General features: G+C 40.3%; 1 protein-coding gene and 1 long non-coding RNA gene across 2 annotated transcripts in view; both read right to left on the minus strand.

Moving 5' to 3' along the window:
• Positions 1-16351, minus strand: part of LRP6 (LDL receptor related protein 6) — a 171342-nt gene extending 154991 nt beyond the window's left edge. The window contains exon 1 of the mRNA XM_006733076.3: positions 15989-16351. Within this exon, the coding sequence (XP_006733139.2) occupies positions 15989-16043 (55 nt within the window). The 5' untranslated portion in view covers positions 16044-16351. The remainder of the gene's footprint in view (positions 1-15988) is intronic.
• Positions 16352-16799: 448 nt separating this feature from the next.
• Positions 16800-25076, minus strand: part of LOC115940872 (uncharacterized) — a 40660-nt gene continuing 32383 nt past the window's right edge. The window contains exons 2-3 of the long non-coding RNA XR_004075601.2: positions 18019-18125; positions 16800-17072 (exon numbers count right to left, since the gene is read on the minus strand). This is a non-coding gene — a long non-coding RNA (uncharacterized LOC115940872). The remainder of the gene's footprint in view (positions 17073-18018; positions 18126-25076) is intronic.

The following is a 25076-nucleotide window of genomic DNA, read 5'->3' on the forward strand; positions in this document are numbered from 1 at the left end:
CTTGAAGGAAATTAAAAGGGAAAAATGAAGGGGGGGAATCGGAGGGGGGATGAACCATGAGGGACTATGGACTCTGAAAAACAAACTGAGGGTTTTAGAGGGGAGGGGGATGGGGGGATGGGTTAGCCCAGTGATGGGTATTAAGGAGGGCATGTATTGCATGGAGCACTGGGTGTTATAAGCAAAAAATGAATCATGGAATTACATCAAAAACTAACGATGTAATGTACGGTGACTAACATAATAAAATAAAATTTAAAAAAATAAAATTAAAAAAAAAAGTGCTATTCCAGTGAAGATGAAGTAGCAGCAGGCTTTGAGAGGACTGACTTCAATTTTTAAAGAAACTGTACTATATGTAAAATGCTATCAAATGGCATCACATGCTACAGAGAAATCGCTCAAGAAAGGAAGAGTCGATCGATGCAACAAAGTTCATTGTTTTCTATTTCAAGAAATTGCCACAGCCACCCCAACCTTCAGCAACCATCAACCTGATCAGTCAGCAGCCATGAACATCAAGGCAAGACCCTCCACCAGCAAAAAGAGTACAATTTGGTGAAAGCTCAGAATATAGTCAGCATTTTTTAGCAATAAAATATTTTTAAATTTAGGCATATGTGTTGTTTCTTAGACATAATACTAATGCACACTTAAAAGACTACAGTACAGTGTAAACATAACTTTTATATGAACTAGGAAACTAAAAAATTCATTTGACTTGCCTTGTCGCAATATTCATTTAACTATGGTGGTCTGGAAGCAAACCCGCAGTATCTGCAAGGTACACTTGTACTCTTTCCCAGCTCTTTTGAACTCTTATTTCTGATTTAATCATTTAATCCCATAAATAACTCTCATTCTGTTGAGCACCATTCCTCTTCTCCCATTGACTGCATGCTTCACCATTATAGCACTAACTCAACTCAGTATCTTCAAAAATGGCAAAACTTTACTAGAGACAATTTAGAACTTCAATGTCCTCCTTGCAAAACTTGGGACCTCCCCAAACTGGCTCAGCTAAAACCTCTCCTTTCCCATTACCCTCTGCTCTTCCTTTGTCTTTTTTACCACCCTCAACCTTCCTGTCAGTTCTCTTGAATCCTTTATCTATCCTCCTTTAATACCCCAATCTCCTCCAACCCTCTATCTACCGTATCAGACCCTTCCCTTCTCACTCCAAACCCTCAACTCCCTATACTCACCTGAGCTTTAAGCCTCCCTTTTCCCTACCAGAGACTCATGAGGGGCTCTCAGGGACCTGAGTTAAAAATATGAACTGGAGGAGCACCTGGGTGGCTCAGTTAAGTGTCTGCCTTTAGCTCAGGTCGTGATCCCAGGACCCTGGGACAGAGTCCCACAACAGGCTCCCTGCTCAGTGGGAAGCCTGCTTCTCTCTCTCCCTTTCCCTCTGCCTCTCCCCTCCACTTGTGCATGCTTTCTCTCTGAAATAAATAAAATCTTAAAAAAAAAAAAAAACTATGGTAAATTAATTCACGGGTATTTATTAAATACCAAAGTCATTTCTAATTAAGACAGAACAATAAAGCATAAGCATTTCAAGTTTATACTTTTTTTTCCCCTCTTATTTTTATGGTACCAAGCAGCTATATATATTTGAGTTTATTTATAGGCATATTCATTTTTGCCATATTGAGAAGTGTACAGCTATAAAAAGTTGTAAGATGTATATTCATAAGCTCTGCCAGTCTACTGCAAAATGATGGTGCATGACTGTTCACAGTTATGCAACTCTGTTTTCTCTGTAAAACAGCAGTAATTTATAAGTCATAATCTTATATTTAAAAGAGACTCTACCAGGAGAAATAGTGACAGGAAAGAACAACTCTGTATAGGGATATGTATAATGTGTTTTTTTTTTTTAAATCTTTTTTTTTTTTTTTAAAGATTTTATTTATTTATTTGACAGAGAGAGACACATTGAGAGAAGAAGAGCACAGGCAGGGGGAGTGGAGGGGGGAGAGGCAGGCTTCCCGCTGAGCGGGGAGCCCGATGCGGGGCTCGATCCCAGGACCCTGGGACCATGACCTGAGCTGAAGGCAGACGCTTAACGACTGAGCCACCCAGGCGCCCCCTTTTTTTTTTTTTTAAATCTTTTTTTTTTATAATGTGTTTTTATTAAGAAAAAGAAAATAATCCCAAAGTAAAATGACTAATTTTTCCAGAATAGAGAGAACAAGATGTAGGACAAAACCTGAATGGATATAAAACATTATAAAAAGTTGGGGCTCCTGGGTGGCTCAGTCATTAAGCGTCTGCCTTCGGTTCAGGTCATGATCCCGGGGTCCTGGGATCGAGCCCTGCATCAGGCTCCCTGCTCTGCGGGAAGCCTGCTTCTCCCTCTCCCACTCTCCTTGCTTGTGTTCCCTCTCTCGCTGTGTCTCTCTCTGTCAAATAAATAAATAAAATCTTAAAAAAAAAAAAAGGTTATAAAAATTTATGAAAAAGAAATTTTTTTGTTGTGGTCAAAGCTGGCTAAGATCTGATGCGTTTATTTTGTAAGAGTTTTGAAAAGTGCTTTAGTATCAAATATTGTTACTTGCACAAAACAAAAATTTGATCTTCTATTAAATGACAAAATTTTCTTGAGTCGTTGGTCTTTTTTTTTTTTTTTTTAAAGATTTTATTTATCTATTTGAGAGAGAGAGAATGAGAGACAGAGAGCACGAGAGGGAAGAGGGCAGAGGGAGAAGCAGACCCCCTGCTGAGCAGGGAGCCCGATGTGGGACTCGATCCTGGGACTCCAGGATCATGACCTGAGCCAAAGGCAGTCGCTTAACCAACTGAGCCACCCAGGCGCCCGGTCTGCTCTTAATAAAGAAGTTATAAGGGGTGCCTGGGTGGTGCAGTCGGTTAAGTATCTGCTCCTGGTTTTGGCTCGGATCATGATCTCAGGGTTTTGAGATGGGAGTCCCGCATTGGGCTCCATGTGGAGTCTGCTTGAGATTCTCTCTCCTTCTCCCACTTGTGCTCTCTCTCTCTAAAATAAATAAATAAATCTTAAATGAATAAAGATTATAAAAGGTTTTTCTTTGCCTTCTGAGTACTCTCCCCAGAAGGCAAAAACTCTGTCTTATCAGAATTTCCAGTGCTTGAAATTGACTTTATCATTACCTTGATTGTTTAAAAAAAGTCTTCTCACTTTTGAAAGAGCTATGGTTCATCACGTTCCTTCCTATGTTTACTTTAAATAAAATTTTTTGACACTTTGGTAAAATAGGTAGCCAAGTATTTCTTCTCACTGACCCATGATCCTATTTAACCAAATGTTCAAATCTCTAAATCTCCTGACAACTTCTGACATTCTGCCTTTTCAAAATCAAATCCTAAATGATGTATGTTGCCCCTATGACTATTATTGAAATTTCCCAAAGGGTTCCTGGGAATCCACAAAGAATTTCTTCTTTCACCTTGTAAAGAGAGATATTAAAAATAATTAGATTGGGGTGCCTGGGTGGCTCAGTTGGTTAAACCTCTGCCTTCAGCTCAGGTCATGATCCCAGGGTCCTGGGATCGAGCCACGCAGTGGGCTCCTTGTTCAGTGGGAAGTCTGCTTCTCCCTCTCCCCTGCTTGTGCTCTCTCTCTCAAATAAATAAATAAATAAAATCTTTTTAAAAAATAATAATTAGGTTTACTTGATCAATGTTATGATTTGCATGGGAAGCACTGTCAAAATCAGAAGTGATGCTTACCCTCCCTAGGTTAAATCTATATGAGTAAAATATTATTATTACTTCAGAAGTTATATGAAGTCTAGAAATTTATCAATACTCTCACCGTCCATGATATGTTTCTATTTATCAGGAGTCCTGGTGCTGCTCTGCCTAATATTAGATAACAATACTGTTGTATCATCACTGATGATTTCAGTTATATATATTTTTTTATGTTAACTTGGTCATATACAGCATATCTGAATATACTATATTCTACCAGATAGGCCAGTGTTTCTCGATCAGAATTCTCATCACTTACTTACAGAATTTTATTATACAAATGTTTAGGACTTATTCCAGACTTACTAAAATTTTTTACTTAATAATCTTGATATATTCTTTTGGTTGTTTTTGGTTCCCTTCCCACCCTGCTCCACCACCACCCCTTCCTAATCTTGATATATTCTTGATGTGCTCTAACTATATGTTTGATAGGACATATGGCTCAGGATTATTATATATTTTATGGTTTTATTCTCTGCAAAGATCATATACATTTATACACATAAATTAGATATAATATCCACTCTTCTTTAAAATAAGGCTAATTATCATGCTTATAGATATTTTGTCTAAAACTTTTTTGGATTGAACTGACTTTGGTTTGCATGCCACAAAACCACCAAATTTCCTCATCACTCACATTATATTTTATAACAAACTCTCAACAGATCTTTCACTTTTAAAATGATCAGTAGTGGGGCACCTGGCTGGCTCAGTTGATAGAGCAGATGACTCTTGATCTCAGGGTCACGAGTGTGAGCCCCACACTGGGCATGGAGATTATTTAATTTAAAAATTAATCAACTAATTAATTTAAATTATCAAGAGTAACTTAATCACTACCATTTTACGTCTTTTGTCATCTGCAGGTAAGTTTTTTGGTTTTATTCTGATGCTTCTCTGAAAGTGCTTGCAAATCAGCTATAAGCTAGAGTGCTCATCTTCAACAACAAAAAAAGACTGTTGAAAAAGGACTATACCGGGTACTCTTGGGCTTCTGATGGCATCACTTAAATAACTTTGAGACTATACCAGTGGACTAAGTCAGGATTTCCAAAAAGCTAGTGGGGAAGCAGATAGATTCATAAGACTACTAACCCAAGATCTAGCCGAACAAGAATTAATTAATAGGACAGAATAAACTGATGAAGGATGATTACGAGTTTTATTTAAGATATTGCTGATGCTTTAATGTTCTATTTTCTGGATATAAAGAACTCTTTTTTCTTTTACGTTATCTATAACTCATTAATGATTTAAAGCAGAATATGCTTTTGTAAACAGAAATAAAACATCTTTTTCTCCCTGCCTGACTCTTCCATAATTCAAAAACTTTTATTGTGTATTCTTATTTTCATAGCAATATAAATATTTGCACAGGTTCAATAAGAGTCTGTCCCCTAGGTGGAAACATTGGTTATGCAACTGAGGCTTTGACTGGAATGCCATATTTGAAAGCAGTGCTCATTTAATTAAATACGACCAGACAGTTTTAAGGAGCTATAGCTGACTTCATGAAGCCAGTGCTCACAGTTCTCTTAGGAAAACTAGACTGGTACCTGGCCTAAAGTTCCTAGCCTCGCAGGTGAAGTAAGCAAGATCACTTCCAGGCAGGCCCAGGAACTCTAGGCTATGTTTGAGAACCTCAAGAATTCACCAGAATCTGTAAGTATTACAAGTGAAACCTGACAGTGAATTCTTGACTTGGTTTCCTTGGCTTCAAGAGGCTTTTTTAAAAGTGAAATCCAGGGGCACCTGGTAGGTGCAGTCGGTTAAGCATCCAACTCTTGGTTTCAGCTCAGGTTGTGATCTCAGGGTCATGAGACCAAGCCTTATGTAGGCTCCTTGCTCAGCGTGGAGTCCGCTTGGGTTTCTCTCAAGGAGAGAGGGGGAACTCTCTTTCTCAAATAAATAAATCTTTTAAAGCCATTGGGACTACACCAGAATCACTTTTGCACAGCAAAGGAAACCATCAAAAAAAACAAAAAGGCGGACCTACTGAATGGGAGAAGATATTTGCAAATCATTTATCTGATAAGGGATTAATATCCAAAATACATAACAAACTTATACAATTCAATGCCAAAAAACCAATCTGATTAAAAAATGAATAGAGGACATGAAGAGACATTTTTCCAAAGAAGACATATGGATGGCCAAGAAACATATGAAACAATGCTCAACATCATTAATCATCAGAGAAATGCAAATCAAAACCACAATGAGATGTCACCTCACACCAGTCAAAATGACTATTATTAAAAAGACAAGAAACAAGTTTGGCAAGGATGTGGAAAAAAAGGAACATCATGCACTGTTTTTGGGAATGTAAACTGGTGCAACCACTGTGGAAAACAGCATGGAGTTTCCTCAAAAAATTAAAAACAGAAATACCATATGATCCAGTAATTTCACTGTGGGTATTTACCCAAAGAAAACAAAAACATTAATTCAAAAAGACATATGCACCCTTATGTTTACTGCAGTGTAACTTATTAATAGCCAAAATATGGAAGCAACCCAAGTATCCATCAACAGATAAATGGATGAAGATGTGATGTACACACACACACACACACACACACACACACACACACACACACAATGGACTATTACTCTACCATAAAAAAGAATGAAATCTTGCTAACTGCGACAACACAGAGGTACCTGGAGGGTATTACGCTAAATAAAATAAGTCAAACAAAGACACATAAGATTTCATTCATATGTGGAATCCAAAAAAACAAAACAAATTTAAAAAGCCAGACTATTAAATACAAAGAACAAGTTGGTGGTTGCCAGAGGGAAGGTGAGTGGGGGGATGAGGAAAAATGAAGGAAATTAAGAGGTACCAACTCCCACTTATAAAATAAATAAGTCACAGCGGTGATAAGGACAGCACAGGAAATACAGCCAATAATATTGCAGTAACACTGTACAGCGATGGAGGAGGACTACACTCATCATGATGAGCACTGAGTAATGTACAGAACTGTCAAATCACTATATATAGTGTACACCCGAAACTAACGTAACACTGCACGTCAATTATACTTTAATAATCATTTTTTCTTCAAGTCCAATCCAAGATTCCTTACAAAAACGTTCAGCGGGGCGCCTGGGTGGCTCAGTCAGTTAAGTGGCTGCCTTCGGCTCAGGTCGTGATCCCGGACTCCCGTGATCAAGCCCTGCATTGGGCTCCCTGCTCCAAGGGGAAGCCTGCTTCTCCCTCTCCCACTCCCCCTGCTTGTGTTCCCTCTCTCAATGTCTCTCTCTGTCAAATAAATAAATAAAACTTTAAAAAACAAAAAAATGGGGCGCCTGGGTGGCTCAGTTGTTAAGCATCTGCCTTCCGCTTAGGTCATGATCACAGGGTCCTGGGATCGAGCCCCCCGTTGGGCTCCCTGCTCAACAGGAAGCCTGTTTCTCCCTCTCCCACTCCCCCTGCTTGTGCTCTCTCTCTGTCAAATAAATAAATAAATAAATTTTTAAAAAAATCTTTAAAAAACAAACCAAAAAAAATGTCCAGCAAGACAAACTCACAAGGCCTATACCTACATAAATAATCAGGTCAAATCTAATGATATCAACTTCACAATGACTCTTCTACCCTGTTAGGGACTGAAAGTTTGTGTCCCCCAAAATTCTTACGTTGAAACCCTACCCCCACTATGTGAAGGTATCGGGAGGTGAGGCCTTTGGGGAGTATTTAGCCCTCCTTACATGAAGTCATAAGAGTAGGAAAAAAAAGGGGGGGCATAAGGATGGAGTCCTCATGAATGGAATTAGTACCCTTTGAAGAGCCGAGAGCTTATTTCTTCTCTCTTGCTATCTACCCTGTGAGGATACAAAGAGAGGTCAGCAGTATGCAACCCAGAGAGGATCCTCACCAGAAACTGTCCATGCTGGCACCTTGATCTTGGACTTCCAGCCTCCAGAACTGTGAGAAATAAATGTCTATTGTTTATAAACAATATAAACTGGGTGGTTTACAAACCACCCAATCTATACTCTTCTTGTTATAGCAAAAAGCTAAAGGCCTCAACAGACTAAAACATAACCCTAATAGTGAAAAATTTTGTTTTAAACAGGGGAACTGATCAAGTGCTCACAACTGTTCATAACGTATCCACTGATTTAGCTTACAAGCCCCTAAACTTTGGCTTGCTCTAAGTTTAAGCAAGCAGATGCAGAACTTCCCCCCCTTAACAGGTCATTCCAAGTATCAGCTGACCACAGGGGGAAAACAAATCCAGTTAAGTTATCCTGATCATGTAATCTGCTTATCCCCACCCTCTTGACTCACCCCCATACAAAGTTCCTGCTGGCCTGCTTAGCCTTCTCTACGAAAGTTTTTTTTGTGCTTGATTTTGAGACATTTGCAGATCTTTCAGTCAGAGCATTCTCCTTATTTTAATATCATCTCGAATAGTCTCTCCTTACCTAAATCCAGACTGGTTTTTATTTAACAGTATTATGACAAACCACCTATTTGCAAACTCCAAAACAACACTGACATTTATTTTCCTCTATTAAAAATGACTGGTATCATTTCCAAAACTGTAATAAGGCCCAGGTAAAATGAAGTACATACAGAAGGCACTGCATGTGAAATTACTGTCTTGGGCCAGTAATTGTTAATATCCTTTCTATCCTATTAATCTAATATGAATTTGGTAAAAGAGTTTAACTGAGACAGGGCTCTATGTAAGTCAATAACAGAAATGAGGTGCTGGTGAACTGAGTACTTCTCCAGCAGAAAAGCAAGAACTTCGATTTTTTTTCATGTTTATTTCTATAACTTCAAAAAGAGATTTCAAAAATAATTTCTGAAGATAAAGATCCCAATGATCAAACCCACACTCATTAGAAAGTACTTCCTGTATCCACACAATGGAGTATTATTCAGCCATAAAAAGGAAGTATTGATACGTGCTATAAACATGAATGAACCTTGAAAATATTATGCTAAGTGAAAGCCATACACAAAAGGCCACATATTGTAGGATTTCATTTATATGAAATGTTCAGAACAGGCAAATCCATAGAGACAGAAAAGTAGATTAGTCATTACCAAAGGTTGGGGGAAGAGGAAATGAAAAGTGCCTGCTAAGGGGTACAGGGTTTCTTTTTGGGGTGATGAAAAGGTTCTGGAATTAGACAGTGGTGATGGCTGTGCAACCCTGTGAATATACTAAAAACACTGAACTGGACACTTTAAAATGGAGAACCTTATGGTGTGTGAATTCTATCTTTTTTTTTTTTTTTTTTTAAAGATTTTATTTATTTATCTGAGACAGAGAGAATGAGAGACAGAGAGCATGAGAGGGGGGAAGGTCAGAGGGAGAAGCAGACTCCCTGCTGAGCAGGGAGCCCGATGGGGGACTCGATCCCGGGACTCCAGGATCATGACCTGAGCCGAAGGCAATCGCTTAACCAACTGAGCCACCCAGGCGCCCGTGAATTCTATCTTTTTAAAAAAAAAAAAACTGGGTTAAAAAAGTGCTTGAGCATGCTAATGATATTACCAATGCAACAGTTATATCCTAAAACCAGAAAACACATTACATAATCCACATTTCAAATTCAGTCTCAGATATAAACACACTGATTTATTTCTGATTATTTTTCTCTATCTAATCTGTGCTAAAAAAAATTATAGTAGCTACAAATTTATACCATGTCTAATAAATAATTTGAGACAAAACATAAAAAGGAAGTTCCAAACAGACTATATAAACGTCATAAAAATTCACATCTTTTAATATTGCTTTAAATGTAAAATTTAGAATACTTCATATATGCAAAGCTCTGGTTCATGGTGCTATATGAAGGGGAAAAAATCTATTCCTGAAACACTTTACATCTAACAAAGAGCTGTTGTCTTCACTGGCATAAATCAAGAAACTTACAAATAAAGACCATATAAGAGTGTAGCTAAGAGTTCACGTTCATGAAGTTCAGATGTAGCTTTCTCAGACTTGCAAAATACAGAATCTTTAAATTGGATATACGGATACACTTAAATTACACCTCCCAATAAAGCTGGCCAATAATGAGAAAGACTCCTATACCCATACCCTGTACTTGATGTGATTTTGGTCTAAGAGTGATAAAGTGATGACTAACCAAGGCCATCAGAGAAAAATGGCTTCCTGGCCAAACATACATAATTTGATAAAGATACAGTTTTCTAGTATCTGAATGACTACTTTCTTGAAAAACAGGACTACTGCAAATCATATTTACCTCTGCATTTTTATTTTTACTGAGAATGTAATCAATAACTTTAGGCCTAATGTCAATTTATAACTTAAAAATTCACTTAATTAATAAATTTTTTTGCCTAAAAATATGATTTCACTTTGCATCCCCAATCTCCTGGCCCTTCCAAGCAAGGTATCACAGAAATAAAAGTTAGGAGGTTATGGAGCACCTGGGTGGCTCAGTCACTGAAGCATCTGCCTTCAACTCAGGTCATGATCTGGGGGTCCTGGAACTGAAACCCCATTTCAGGCTCCCTGCTCAGTAGGGAGTCTGCTTCTCCCTCTCCCTCTGCTCCTCCCCCTCCCCACTCATGTGTGTGCTCTCTCTCTCAAATAAATACAGTCTTAAAAAAAAAAACTTAGCAAGTTACATTACAGCTAAGAGGATCACGGCATTGAAATACCAGTAATTTTCACCAAATAGAGCGAAGGCACATTTTAATATTTTCCTGTCTCACATCTGAATGTCTTGAACTGTTTGTGAGGATAGTCACTGCCACAAATAACATAAGTTTGAGAAACCAAGCATGTGTTAATAATACCAAATAACATTATTTTCCTTGTATTTATGATGAATTATATTTTAAATTAGTAATTTCAAGGGCTAATATTCTATTCTTAGGTTGCCTGGTCTACGTATTTGACTAAATTTCAAAGTTATTCAAGTGGAGGTGTTCTAGTATTAAGATGAGGCTCATTTTACAGAACATATATAAAAACTCTCATACAAAGAGTTAAACATGCAATGCAGGAACTCAGTATAGCATTTACCCATCCTGCAGGGAGAAGTCTATCAATTGAATAATTTTAACTGTTGTAACGAAATAATACAATAAAAATTTTATCAATTAAACAATGTTTTGATAAAATTATTTTGCCTATACTTAACTCTTAAACAAGTAAATAAGAATCACAATCAGCTGCACTATTTATCTTCTAGTTTATTTATAATACCTAAAACAGTGTTAAAGCTGCATTTCTTTAAGGTAAAATTAATATAGTGGCCATTTTAGTTATATAAAATAGAAAATATCAGAAGTGGGATGACTAGCTGGCTCAGATGATGGAGCATGTGACTCGATCTTGGGGTCATGAATTTGAGCCCCACATTGGAGGTAAAGATTACTTAAAAAAATAAATAAAAACTTTAAAAAAAAAAAGAAAATATCAGAAGTGAAAGTATTTCATGGAACTTCTGCTTTGGTTGCAGAAGAGTCAAAAAAAAGTTCAAAGACCACTGGCCTAAAACTATTGACTCCCTGTAACAGCGCCTGACACTTAAATGTTTTACTAGTCTTTCCTGAGCATTAATATTTCTTTTAACTTAGCCATCTTAATATTAGCAACAATTTATTCAAAGTCTACTATTGACTATGCACTATACTCTCCCTTTGCAAATATTATTCCATCAGTTCTCATAAAAATCTTGTAAGGTATTATCCCTATTTAACAGAAGAGGACACTAAAGCTAAGTAACTTGTCCAAGGCTATATAAAGTAGTAGAAGATCTGAACTTGGTTTATCAACAAAGCCCATACCTTCCTGCTATAGTGCCCCACTTTATAATCTTCTTTGAATATAAACTTGCAATGAAACTTCCATGATGAGATTGAATTTTCTCAAGAATATTTACCCATGACCTAAACAGGTTACTGTGTTTTTCCAATATGTTTAAATTTTAAGTTCACATAAAATATTCTCCATTTATATACCCTCCACACAGTCTTCTTTGATATTCAAAAAAGACAGTCCTTTCTGATAGCCAAAGCACGTATAACTGTATGGAAGAATACTTCAGTTTAGCAAATGGAAAAACCTCCAATTATAGCAAAACAAAAAAGTCTCTGAGAAACCAAACCATGGGAAATCACTGTTAGGCCTCATGATAACAATGAGCTATAACCTTACACATAACCAATCAAATTTTTCCCTAGCCAGATGAGGAAACCAAAAGCCAAATAAGTAAGTAGGAATGAAAGTATCAAATTCAAGTACATGAAATTATCATCAAATATCAATCACACTAATCAACCTCATGCTCAAAGGGCCATCCAGTCCAGCTCTCTCCAAGTGTGTTGCTTGGATCAAAGGTTCAGCAGAAATTTAAAAGGATTTATGGAAAAAATATCAAGTTTGGATAAACCCCGGGTTAGATAAAATTAAAATTGGTCTCTCTACTTCACATTCTCTCAGAGCCCTTAACATGTTAATGTGAATTACGCATCTCCGAAAGAAGGATTCATCATCCTCACGCAAATAAGGTGTACAGAGATTAAGGGACTTATCCAAGGTTACAACACAGATAACTAATGGCAAACTTAGAATCTAATTCTCCTGATTCCCACTCCAAAATTCATTCTACCTCCTCGAGATTTTATATTTGATATTAAAGAAAAAGCTTTTCCAAGGACCGCTTCTATAAGATGGAAAACACTAGTGGCTTGTCTGTACAGTATTTTCCACCATCCCACCAAAACTAATATACTTTTTTAAAAACTAAGTAGCAGAAAATGTTTATAAACAACAAAACCTCCTCAAGCCCAGACAAAGTATTTGCAGATTATACACATAATGGTACTCCAAAATTTATTCTTATAAAAATATTTCCTCTAGAAAATCAGAGACATAATCTTTTCTTTTTTTTTTTTTTTTTTCAAAATTTTTATTTATTTATTTGACAGAGAGACACAGTGAGAGAGGGAACACAAGCAGGGGAAGTGGCAGAGGGAGAAGCAGGCTTCCCGCGGAGCAGAGAGCCCGATGCGGGGCTCGATCCCAGAACTCCGGGATCATGACCTGAGCCGAAGGCAGACGCCCAACGACTGAGCCACCCAGGTACCCCAGAGACATAATCTTTTCTAATCAGTACCTAGATGGAACTAAAATAGTAAGGAAGACAACCCAGATTGTTAGGTCCATTAGAACAGGGACATATGTGTTTTACTCACCACTATAACGTAAGAGCCTGATATACAGGAGGTATTCCAAACATATTTGCTAAAAGAATGAACAATAAATCCCTACCATTAATAAATCCCTAGTATCCCTCTACCATTAATTAGCTGTAGGAGCTTGATCAAATCGTAATCTCTCTGAATCTGAGTATCCCCACTTGCAAATGAAGCTGTTAGAACAGAATGATCAAGATCTCTTCTACCTGTAAGAATTTGTAAACCTCATACAAATTAAATTTCAAATTCTTAGCATTTGAGGATATGTCCACAATAAAAAATTATAACAAAAATAACATTAGCAAATCACTGATATTCATCATTTCATTTAATATGCCCATTAAACATGCAAATCAGATCAGTATTACTACCTACATTTTACAGGTAAAGAAACTGAGGCCCAGAGAAATTGACTAGACCAGAATCACAAAGTTATTAAGTAGAGAAGCACAGACTTTGAACCCAAGATTTTAGTGTCGAAATCTCCAAATCTTTCCATTACACTTTGTCCTCCCATGGTAGGGACAGGGATGCAGCCCAGATGATGACAGCATTATTCCTTGGCCTTCAGATACTGATTTAACAGCACTACAGAACAAAAAGTCTCCCAAACCCTCTCATCATCCCATCATCCCAATGTTAACTTCTCAATGTTAACAACTCCTCTGTGAAAAAAAAATTATTTCAATGCAACAAATTAATCACATTTTTCTCCTCAGAGTCCAAGGTTAACTAATGCCACTATTGTAACAGAGAATGACACTATCGAGGAATGAAACGAATCTAAAATATGAATAAAATCTTTCACATCAAAATACCATTCTGGTTCAAATAATATGTACTCACAGTCAAGTACTGTTAAATTCAAAGACCACCTTATACCATTAACATGCTACATTTAAAATGAGAGGTCTACTTATGCAAACTTTGCTAAGAAAATGAGGGAGTTTAAACTACTGACTCCTTCATCCCTTAGAAATGAGGGAGTTTAAAATATTAAGTCTTTTAGGTCTTGTTACATAACACCATACCTCAAACTAATACTTCAAGTGCAACTTTTCTAAACTCCAGGAAACAAACCCAACTCTAGGTTCAAATTTGGTGTTAAAATAAACAAATGGCATTTACATCACACTCTTACCCTCCAAGAAATACAACCGGGCAACCAGAAGTATCCCAGGTTATGGACTTCGATTTCCCCAAGACTTTAACCAATCACCTGACTCTCATATTTAACTCTACTTTCTGTCCTTAAAAATGTACATATTCTTATGTCAAATACGTTTCTCACAGCTATAGCAATATCCCCTTTCAACAAAGAGTATACTATAATGAAATAAACATACACTTATTAAACCTCTCAAAGATACAACACTGCATTAAATTCTCTGCCAAGAAAATTAAGTGAGCACTATCTTTAAGGGGTTACATGTGAAAATGCTTTGGAATATGCTTACAGTGAGTCATAATTATTAAGTATAAGTAGATATAACATGCAAACGTAATAATCCTTCAGAAGAGTAACCAAAGGAAAAAAATTCCTCCTCCAAAAAAAAAAAAAAAAGTCAATCGCGGGCGCCTGGGTGGCTCAGTTGGTTAAGCGACTGCCTTCGGCTCAGGTCATGATCCTGGAGTCCCGGGATCGAGTCCCGCATCGGGCTCCCTGCTCGGCAGGGAGTCTGCTTCTCCCTCTGACCCTCCTCTCTCATGCTCTCTGTCTCTCATTCTCTGTCTCAAATAAATAAAAATAAAAATCTTTTAAAGAAAAAAAGTCAATCGCATTCATCCAAAATAAATATACACACACAGAAATGTCATATTGGGCTCATTTGTGCAAGATCATGAGTTACTATCGTGCCCTGTAAACTTTAGCAAGTGTTGGAGGCTTAACAAAAGTTTAGCTTGTTAAATGAAGAGCAAAAAATCTCCACAGACTCAAGAGGTCTTATACCTGAAAAGAATTTACCATGAACACAAATGAGAATTTTAACAAAACCAAAGCCAGAGCTATTGCATCGATCCGTACTTAAATTCCTCGGCTGGTAAATGCTCAACAGCACCAAACTCATCACCACTTCAACACTGATAAGTTTGAGAAGAGCTGTTGAAATCTTGCGGGCCAATCAAAAACCTTAGTGAACGGTCACAAAATAAAAGTCACAGCGTATGTGACAGCTTTACAGGCCAATTCAAAAAACTACAGGGCCATCGAATGTATGCGGTTCTCCGAACAAATTATCTAGGATAGCCTATGTTATTTACCAAAGTGCAAGCAGTCCCCAGGGGAGCGCAGCAAATGATAACTTAGGTCCCAGGACGGGCTCCTCTTCACACAAGGATGACTTTCCTACTTAGTGTCAACTGTACACTTGCATGCTCTGAAAATAGGGGCAAGTCCTGAATACCAAGGGTTACGAGGGCAACGTTTCTATTTTATTATGGGCTGAAGCTCAGAAGAATCCCAATGCTGAAACGCTCGACCTATAACCTGGGAGTCACTTTCCAACTGTGCTCTCACCCAGGATCATTATATCCCCAACGGAAGCCAATCATCAGTAGTAAGAAGGCCTAGAAAAATAGTAAGAAGGCTCGAAAAGTTCACGTAAGAGACACGGAAAAGGTGGGGGCTTCGAGAGAGGAGACCAACGTTAAAGCATCTTGGGCTCAAACATTTTAAAAGCCAAAATACATACAAAGACCCTTCTCCCAGATGACTCCTGGCAGAAAGAGACACACAGACCCTCAGTCATTGCGACAGAATGGGGCTCCAGGGATTCACCTAGACAAGCAGCCCGGACTGAGGCTCCGATTTGTCCAGGGAAGGGCCGGAACCCGGGGAAGGGGTCTGCATTGTGGCCAGGCGGAGCGCAGAGCCCCTTCTCCCGGGCCCCTTTCTCTCTCCTTCCCCACGACCAGGCCTCTCCTGGCTCCTCTTCCCCTTCTCCTCCCTCCCTCCCCCTCCCCCCAGTCACACAAAACAAGGCCACCTCCCCCCCAAATCCCACCAACTTTCGCACCCCCCCTTCCCACCTCTCAGGAGCGCACAGAAACTGCAGGCCAGGAGGCTCCTCAGGACGGCCCCCATCTTCCCTTCTCGCGTTCTCTTCTCTCACCGGCGAGGGGCGGCCAGAAGAGGGGGAGGCGAGGAGCCGGGGCGGCCGCCGCAGCGGCAGGTCTGCACGCTCATGCTTCCCAGCTTTCCAGAGAGAGAAGAAAGAAAGGGGCACGTCAGGGCTCCGCGCGCGCCGCCGCCGCCGCCCTCTCTACCGCGCCGCTCTGCCCGGGGCTCGCGCGACGCCAGCGTCTGCTTCCATCCCGCCGCCTCCTCCCCCGGCGCCCCGCTTCCCCCGCGCAGCTCCTCATTCAGCCTCTTCCTCTCACGCAGCGGCGCAGGGATACCACGGGCCCGCCGCCGCCACGGGTCGCCGCGAAGGTCTTCCTGCGCGCGGGCGAGCCCCTCCCTCGGCGCCGCCTCCCGTGCAGCTACGAAAGAAAGTGGGGGACCGCGCGCACGGCCTCTGCTTGGAGACCCCGGGAGATCCGCCAGGCAAGCAGAGGCGAGCTGGAGGGAAAAGGTCTCCCGCCGGCGCATTCCTATGGGATTCTTTCCTGGGCCGGCCACTGCGGCCCTCCCCGCGGAGGGCGTGAAGCGACGTCGAACAACATCAGCCCGGCGTGGTCGGGACTACTTTCTGCGGCTCGGCCGGGCCGCCGCCTGCTCCGCTCTTTGTGCGGTCGCCGCCGGCCGAGCCAGGTGGAGGTCCGGGCACCCGCTGGCTGACACCTGGGCCGGGGGTGTGGGAGGCGGCGGGCGGCCGGCGGAGCGGCAGGCCGTGCTCGGAGTGCCGCGCCGGTCCCGACGCGGGGCGATGAGCTCAATCTTCGGGCTTGGAAATGGGCTTAAGCTTTTTTCTTTTAGGGAAAATAAAGACGAATGCTGCTTACACCAGCTTTAAACGGGATATGGTGAAGGATGTTCAAACGCTAACTCAAAGCAGAGCTTTTTCTTTTCTCCTGGCTTTGCAGGATTACAGACTGTCCCCAGAATTAGGTCCAACAAGGACTACAGATTTCTAAACTGGCAGGTAAAATTCCAAGATAAATGCGTCAGCACCTAAGACAGAGCAAAGGGACAATTGGTAAGGACCGTGTTTGGGATTTTACAAGTTGCGATTATAGGTAAGTGTTTGGCATTTTTGATCAGCTCGCAGCTTGAGGAGGAAAAGATTCACCAGAATCTCAGACTGGTTTTGCACAGCTTCTGCTGCCCTTGATGCACTGGGCTTCCAGGTGTAACAGCCCAGACACCCCCCGTAGAAAGAAGTGGCAGCTTCAGCCTAGGAAGGAACTCCAGCCGGAGTTAACCGTAATGGAGCCATCAGGTGCTTTCTGTCCAGCTGTCACAGGCACTTACCTGGAGGCAGATGGGCGGGGATAACGGAGCCACTCCCACAATGTTACTGATGCAGCAGTCCCCCCTCATCAATAAGGGGATGCCTCCAACAAGACTCCCAGTGGATGCCTGAAACCATGGATAGTACCCAACCCTGTATATACTGTTTTTACCTAGACATACATACCGAAGATAAAGTTTAATTTATAAATTGGGCACAGTAAGAGGTTAACAACAATAACTAACAATAAAATAGAACAATTACAACAATATGCTATAATAGAAGTTATGTGTGTGGTCTCTCAAACTATCTTATTGTACTGTACTCCCACTTCTTGTGATGATGTGAAATGATAAAATGTCTCCATGAGAGATGAGGTGAGGTGAAATGATGCCGTACTGTGACATAGCCTTAGGCTACTATTGATCTTTTGACAACAGTCAGAATCATCTACTTCCCAACTGTGGTTGACCGCCAGTAAATGAAACTGCGGAAAACAAAACCTCAGATAAGGGGTCACTACTGTACGTCAGTTAACATTGGAGTTCACTAGGTGTTTGCACATACATCATCCCATTGGACACTCAAAGCTAGCCTGGAGTGAGGCAGATTTTGTTACTTATCCTCATTGCACATGGGAGGAAAATGATGAGTTCAATGACTTACCAAGGCCACTCAAGTAGTGAATAGCAGGATTCGAACCCAGCCCAGGTCTTTCAACTTCAGATAATGCTTCTTCCAAGAAATGCGTGCTGAACCAAGGTGATACATGTCTGTTAGCAGACAGAGGGCAGAAATAGTCAAATCACTTTCTCCTAAATTCACCTGAGAAAGTCTAGCCATCACTGATTTAAACCACCTTCTTCCAAGAACCCTGTCAAGACTGCAAGTTTTGGGACACCTGGGTGGCTCAGTCAGTTAAGCGTCTGCCTTTGGCTCAAGTCATGATCTCAAGAGTCCTGGGATTGAATCCCACGTCGGGCTCCCTGCCCCATGCGAGTCTGCTTCTCCCTCTCCTCCCTACTCATGCTCTCTCTCACTATCTGTCTCTCTGTCTCAAATAAATAAATAAAATCATAGAAAAAAAAAAGACTGCAAGTTTTGTCTTCTGGCCTCCTCAAAACAGGTAACTGAGAACGAGGTTTTTCAGCAGCAGCCTAGAAAATATTACTGTGAAGCTAGCGAGGCTGTGGAGACACCACAAGGTAGTGGAAAAGAGAAGGCATGAGCTTTGGACTGAAACAGGATCCAAACCCCACCACTTACAAGATGTGTGACTTTGGACATGATATTTACATACACTGCACCTCAGTTTCCTCATCTGTAAAGTGGGGATCATACCTCCTTCAGGCTTATAGTAAGGATTAAGTTAAATAATATATATAAAGTGCTCAATATATAATAGGTGCTCAATAAATGATCATTTCCTTTCTCAACTTCTTCAAGGTGAACGGTGTCATAATAACTTGGAATCCTTGGAAAATAATGAAGAGAGAGGAAAAAAATCACATGCTCAAAATGCTTACTGCAGGATTATTTATAATTGGAGTTAGATCACGTGAAACTGATGAAAATTAACCTTCAGAATGCCTCACTTTCACAGGCCCCTTCCAAACCCTGGGAGGAGCCCTAAGAATGGGTTCATGGTTTGCAAAAGTAAGATAATTTTCTATTCTTTTCTGAAAACATCTCTCAAAATTGTATAAATTTCAAGTCCCACAAAACCTGGATCTGTTCCTATTTATAATAGGAAACGGAGTACAGCCTGACCTCTTTAGGCTGTCAACCTAAGTAGGGGAATGAAGTATTATACATTGTTAAAAATGATAGTTTAGATGACTTTGCCACAGTGTTGGAAAATGTTTACAGTTAAACTTAAAACCATAAGAAAGTGCATGTACATTTTAGTTTAGCTACATAAAATATAAATACATACATATATATTTTTTTATTTACCACATATTTGAGCAAAGATCAAAAGTAAATAATAAGTGTGTTGAAACAGGCATTAGAATGGTAAAAAAAGGGGCGCCTGGGTGGCTCAGTCATTGGGCGTCTGCCTTCTGCTAGGGTCATGATCCCAGGGTCCTGGGATCCAGCCCGCATCAGGCTCCCTGCTCCGCGGGAAGCCTGCTTCTCCCTCTCCCACTCCCCCTGCTTGTGTTCCCTCTCTCGCTGTCTCTCTCTGTCAAAGAAATAAATAAAAATCTTTAAAAATTAAAAAAAGGATGGTAAAATAATATGAGATTACTTTTCTGTTCTTAAGTTTCCATTAATATATTCTATATTTTTTCCAATTTTTTAAAATGTACTTAAGTGAAAACCTATAGCTTACAGTTAAACCCTAGCCTGCACATTATTCTCACTAGTTAACGAATTTATTTTTGCATTCATTCAAGTGCCTATTAAAAATATTCAATACCAGTCACTGTGTTAAGTGCTGGGGAAGCGAAGATGAGATTAATCATGGTCCCTACCCTCAAGAAGCTTACAGCTTAGTTTGGAAACACTAATTGATAAAAACAAATAATTAAAATGTTAAAATTGCTATGGTGCAGGTGGTTAACATATCAATAAGGAACTCAAGTGTTCATCTGCCTGAAGCGTTTGTCTGCCTGCACAGTTTTAAAAAAGGAAAACAACTCTAGAGCTGAGGCCTGAAATTGAAGTCGGAGTTGGTCAGGCCAACAAGACTGACAAGGAATTCCAAGCAGAAGGGTAGCAGGTGCAAAGGCACTGAATTATTAGAGAGCTTGGCATGTTGGGGATTTGAAAGTAGAGCCATATAGCTGAAGCATGGGGTGCTTCTAGAGAATGTCAGAAAATGAGGCAGACCATTAAGTAGATATTGGATAATAAATAGCTTTATTTTTAAAGATTTTATTTATTTATTTGACAGATAGAGACATAGAGAGGGAACACAAACAGGGGGAGTGGGAGAGGGATAAACAGGCTCCCCGCTGAGCAGGGAGCCTGATGTGGGCTTGATCCCAGGACACTGGAATCACGACCGGAGCCTAAGGCAGACACCCAACAGCCTGAGCCACCTAGGCACCTCTGGATAATAAATAGCTTTTTAAGTCATGCTTAGAAGTTTAGATTTTAGCCTGTTGACAGTGTGGACATTGAAGCATTTTTGTCATGGTAGAGAACTGATTTGCATGTTAAATAATTTCTCTGACCCCAGTGTGTCTAATAGAAGGGAGGCAAGGCAAAAAGTAGGAAGACCAAAGAGGAAGTTATTTTTAGTCTGTGGAAGAGATGGTCAGGACAGCAACATTGGGGATTGAAAAGAGATCAGTCATGGATTTGAGGAATATGGGTGGAAACCGCAGGACTTGGTAACCTATCAGATGTGAATTGAGAGAGATGGAGATAGAGAGGAAGAGTGAGAGAAGTAGTCTAGGATGAGGTTCCAGGTTTCTAAGTTATGCACCCAAGTGAATGAGAGTCTCATTTACTAAGAAAAGAAATGCATAAATAAGGAGGATTTCAAAAAAGGTGATGATAAGTTAAACAATGGGTCTTTTATATTGGTCCTATCTGAAAAACATCCAGCTGGAGATAGCCAGTATGCAGTTTTGATGTAGAAGTTTGGACTCAGGAGAGGAATAGAAAATAGAGCTGTTCAGTGATCATTTTGGAGCTTGCACACCGCACAATCCAGGAATGTACTGTAGAATATTGAAGAGTGATTGAATAGTTATTACCACAGTTTTCTGGATGATGACAGTTAAGACATCAGGAAGGGAAGGCATTTTCTAATCCAGGTGAAGGCAACTTTGGGCCACTTCACTGTGGGCTAAGGGTAAAGATTATACCTGAACCCATAACCCTACTTAAACCATAACCTTACTTACTTACTTACTTAAGCCATAACCTCTACCCTTACTTAGAGCAGTTAGTGTGACTAGAAAAGTAAGCGAGAGGATTCATGTGGAGTACAAATATCTAGGAACAAATGGAGGGATCAGCTCAGGCCATGTCTCAGGGTCATGGGATCCAGCCCTGAGTTGGGCTCCATGCTCAGTGGGAAGTCTGCTGGAAATTATCTCCCTCTCCTTCTGCTCTTCCCTCTGCTCTCTCTCTCTGTCTCAAATAAATAAATAAAATATTTTTTAAAAAATAATGGCAAATACAGGGTACGGTGGAGAAGTCTCCTATGAGAAGCACTGAAATGAGGTCACTGTGACTTACAACTTCCAAAAAGGTCACTGATGGGAGCATACATTATGCCAACATTTTAGGGATGCAATCGAGGAGTAAAATCTTTTGCCTTATACACACCTTCTAAACTAGCATCCCACCTCTTGAAATTTATCCACAGGAACAAAAGTTTACAGAGATATGTGTACACAGATATTTACTATAACATTGTAATAGAAAATGAACAAAACAGGGGCGCCTGGGTGGCTCAGTTGGTTAAGCGTCTGACTCTCAATTACGGCTCAGTTCATGATCTCGAGGTCATGGGATCGAACCCCATGTCAGGTTCCATGCTCAGCCGGGAGTCTGCTTGAGATTCTCTCTCCCTCTCCCTCTTTCCCTCCCCCCTTGCTCTAAAATAAATAAATAAACCAAAAAAAAAAAATGAACAAAGCAAAAAACAAAAAAAAACAAGCCTACAAATATGGTAGTTTTATATGGTTCAGTCTAATTTTTAAAAACCTGAACACATTTCAATAGGGAATAGTTGAGTAGACAACTGTATATCCTCATTGTGGAATACTATACAGCTGTTAAAAAGAATTATGTAGATTTATATGTATTCATTTGGAAGTATAGACATAATATACTGTTAATCAAAGAGCAAGTTAGAGAACTGTATGTTCTATGTGGTGGGATTTTGTTTAGGAAAAGAAGGAATGAAGGAAGTGATAAAGGGAGAGAAGAAGAGAGAGGGAGAGTGCTGGATGGATTGGCCCTGGATAGGAGGAGGAGGGGGACCACCACTTCCGGATAAGGGAGAAAGAGAGTGCCTATCAAAAGCTGCTGAAATTCCAGCTCCCTTCCTCCACCCGCACTTTCACAGGCTTCTCCTAGGGGCCATAGGAGGGATCACGGCAATGATATAACATGGTCATCTGTTTTTATAAAATTTACAAAGGTAGATTTCTGTGTATTCTTTTTTTTTTAATTCCTCCTTTCCCAACTGTATATGCTCAGGCATCACAAAACCGGAATCTGCCCCTTGTAGTGATACATTTGGGAGCAATGGGATAATGGAGACAAAAATTTAAAAGACTTTGCCTTTATTTGATTTGATTGCCTCTATTTTCTTATTGCAGTAGTCCCCCTTATCTGCAGTTTTACTTTCTGCGGTTTCAGTTACCCACAGCCAATCCCAGTCTCTATTGTCAGAAGGTCAAGAGTAGCCTCATGTTATGTCACAGTGCTTAGTCATTCACCTCACTTCATCTCATCACGTAGGCATTATAACAACTCATGTCATCACAAAAGGAAAGGTAAGTATAGTACAATAAGATATTTGAGGAAAGAGAGACCACATTCACACAATTTCTTTACAGTATATTGTTACAATTGTTCCATTTTATTTTTATTTTTTTAAAGCTTTTATTTATTTATTTATTTAGCACAGGTGTGGGGAGGGGCAGAGGGAGAGGAGAGAGAGAGAGTCTCAAGCGATTCCTTGCTGAGTACAGAGCCCAACACGGGGCTCAATCTCACAACCCTAAGATCAAGACCTGAGCCGAAATCAAGAGTCGGTGCTTAAGCGACTGAGCCACCCAGGCGCCCTGCATTTTATTTATCCGATTCCCTGTGACAGAGTACCCTCTTCTGTAGATGTCCTTTCCTCCCCCTGGGGCTAACCTAAGTACTTTAGTGCACAGTATTTTCATTTATCGCTCGTTAAAAAAATGTATTAAGCTCAGCTGTTGGGCGTCTGCCTTCGGCTCAGGTCATGGTCCCAGGGTCCTGGGATCGAGCCCCACATTGAGCTCCCTGCTCAGCGGAAAGCCTGCTTCTCCCTCTCTCACTCCCCCTGCTTGTGTTCCCTCTCTCGCTGTGTCTCTCTCTGTCAAATAAATAAATAAAATCTTAAAAAAAAAATGTATTGGGTTTTACTGGGGGCTTATACAGCCAAGGATGAAATAAGAAACAAGTAGTATTAGACACAAAGGATACTTCTTTTCAAATTGTAACTATATCTAGGCATCCCATGCAATACTCTCACGCTATAGCCAGGAAAAAGTATTATTCCCATTCAAGGATGGAAAAATCGAGGCAAGAAGGTCAGTCTTACATCTACAGAAGAGGGTACTCTGTCACAGGGAATCGGATCCAGAGCAGGGAGGAGGGGGTCCATACAGGGAAGGGGATGAGAATGGGATCAGAATATTGGTTACATCCAGAGAGATTAATCGAATAAAGAACTAAGGATAATGGAAGCTGGGTTTCTGTTGGAGAAGGGAGTTACAAATACAAGGGCAATAGATTGGTGCCAATGTCAATGAAAATGGTGGAGTAGGGAAATCTAAGGGCCTGTCTCTTCCCATTAACACTGAAAAAAAAAACGGGCAAAAACTAGCAGAATCACCTTTATCAGAGCTCTAGAAGATAGTCAAAGGTTTACAGCAACCAAGCGAATGCTTAATCAAGAGAGCGAGCCCTGAAACGTGGTAGAGGGTTTCGTCATGTTTTCCCTTACCCTTGCCTGCCCCTCCTTCTGAAGTGCTGCAGCAACATAGAAGGTGACAGCCAGGGTCCCGGGGAGACAGAGAAAGGGGCAGAAAGAATATTTGCAGAAATAAGAGCCAAAAAACTTCCCGTATTTGATAAAATAGATGAATGTACAGGTCCGGCTATCTCAACGCATACCAAGGAATTACAAATACAGAAACAGAAAAAACTAGAACAGACGCTGTGATGCTGTATTGGTACTGAATGTATTGATATGAATACATGGTTTGCAATATATGTGGATAGATACAGAAATAAACATAGCTGTAAATGTGTACGTGACCGTGTGTGTGCGCAAATGTGTGGGTATTCCCTACCTCCGTTCACCAAGCAGATGTGTCAGTTCGTTTACTGAGAAGGAGCCACCAAGACGGGATTTAGATGTGCAAGAGATGTATTGGAGGAGTGTGACAGCCTCCAAGGTGGCCCCCCAACGATTCTCACTCCTTGGCATCGAATCCCCGTGAAATCCCCTCCCACACTGAATAAAGCTGACCTATTGCTGCAATGACACAGTGTGAATTTAAGGTTAGACAATAAAAGACATGGTGGTATTAAAAAAAAAAAAATTTCAACTGGGTAAATTTTAAAGACCTTACTGGCTTTAGTCAACGATTCATGAATCGGGCTGCAACCCATCTAGGAGTTAGAAAGTAGCTCCAAGGAATTATACAAAACAGAAGACTTTTATAGGCAGAAGGGAGTGGGACAAGAGAGTCATACTGCAAAAAGTGGATTCTCTATGGCACAGTTACTTTCCTTCAGGGAATGGCAAGTGTCTTTCAGGCAGATTACCTCACTAGTGCTGACCAGGTGATTCCTGATGATTGGTGTCAGATTCCATTTCTGGGAGAGGCCAAAACTGTAATTAAGTCTCAGTTCGGTGACATGGGGCTTAGCATAAGTGACTCCATTTTGGACCTGTTGTCTTGTTTTTAACAGTGGCTTCTGCTTTCTTCTCTCAGAGCACTTGCTGTAAGGGGGAAATCAGCCGTCATGTCACAAAGGCACTCAAGTAGTGC

Source organism: Leptonychotes weddellii, chromosome 5 (genome assembly GCF_054177405.1).
Source record: "Leptonychotes weddellii isolate Sample4059 chromosome 5, ASM5417740v2, whole genome shotgun sequence".
NCBI classification, from domain to species: domain Eukaryota; kingdom Metazoa; phylum Chordata; class Mammalia; order Carnivora; family Phocidae; genus Leptonychotes; species Leptonychotes weddellii.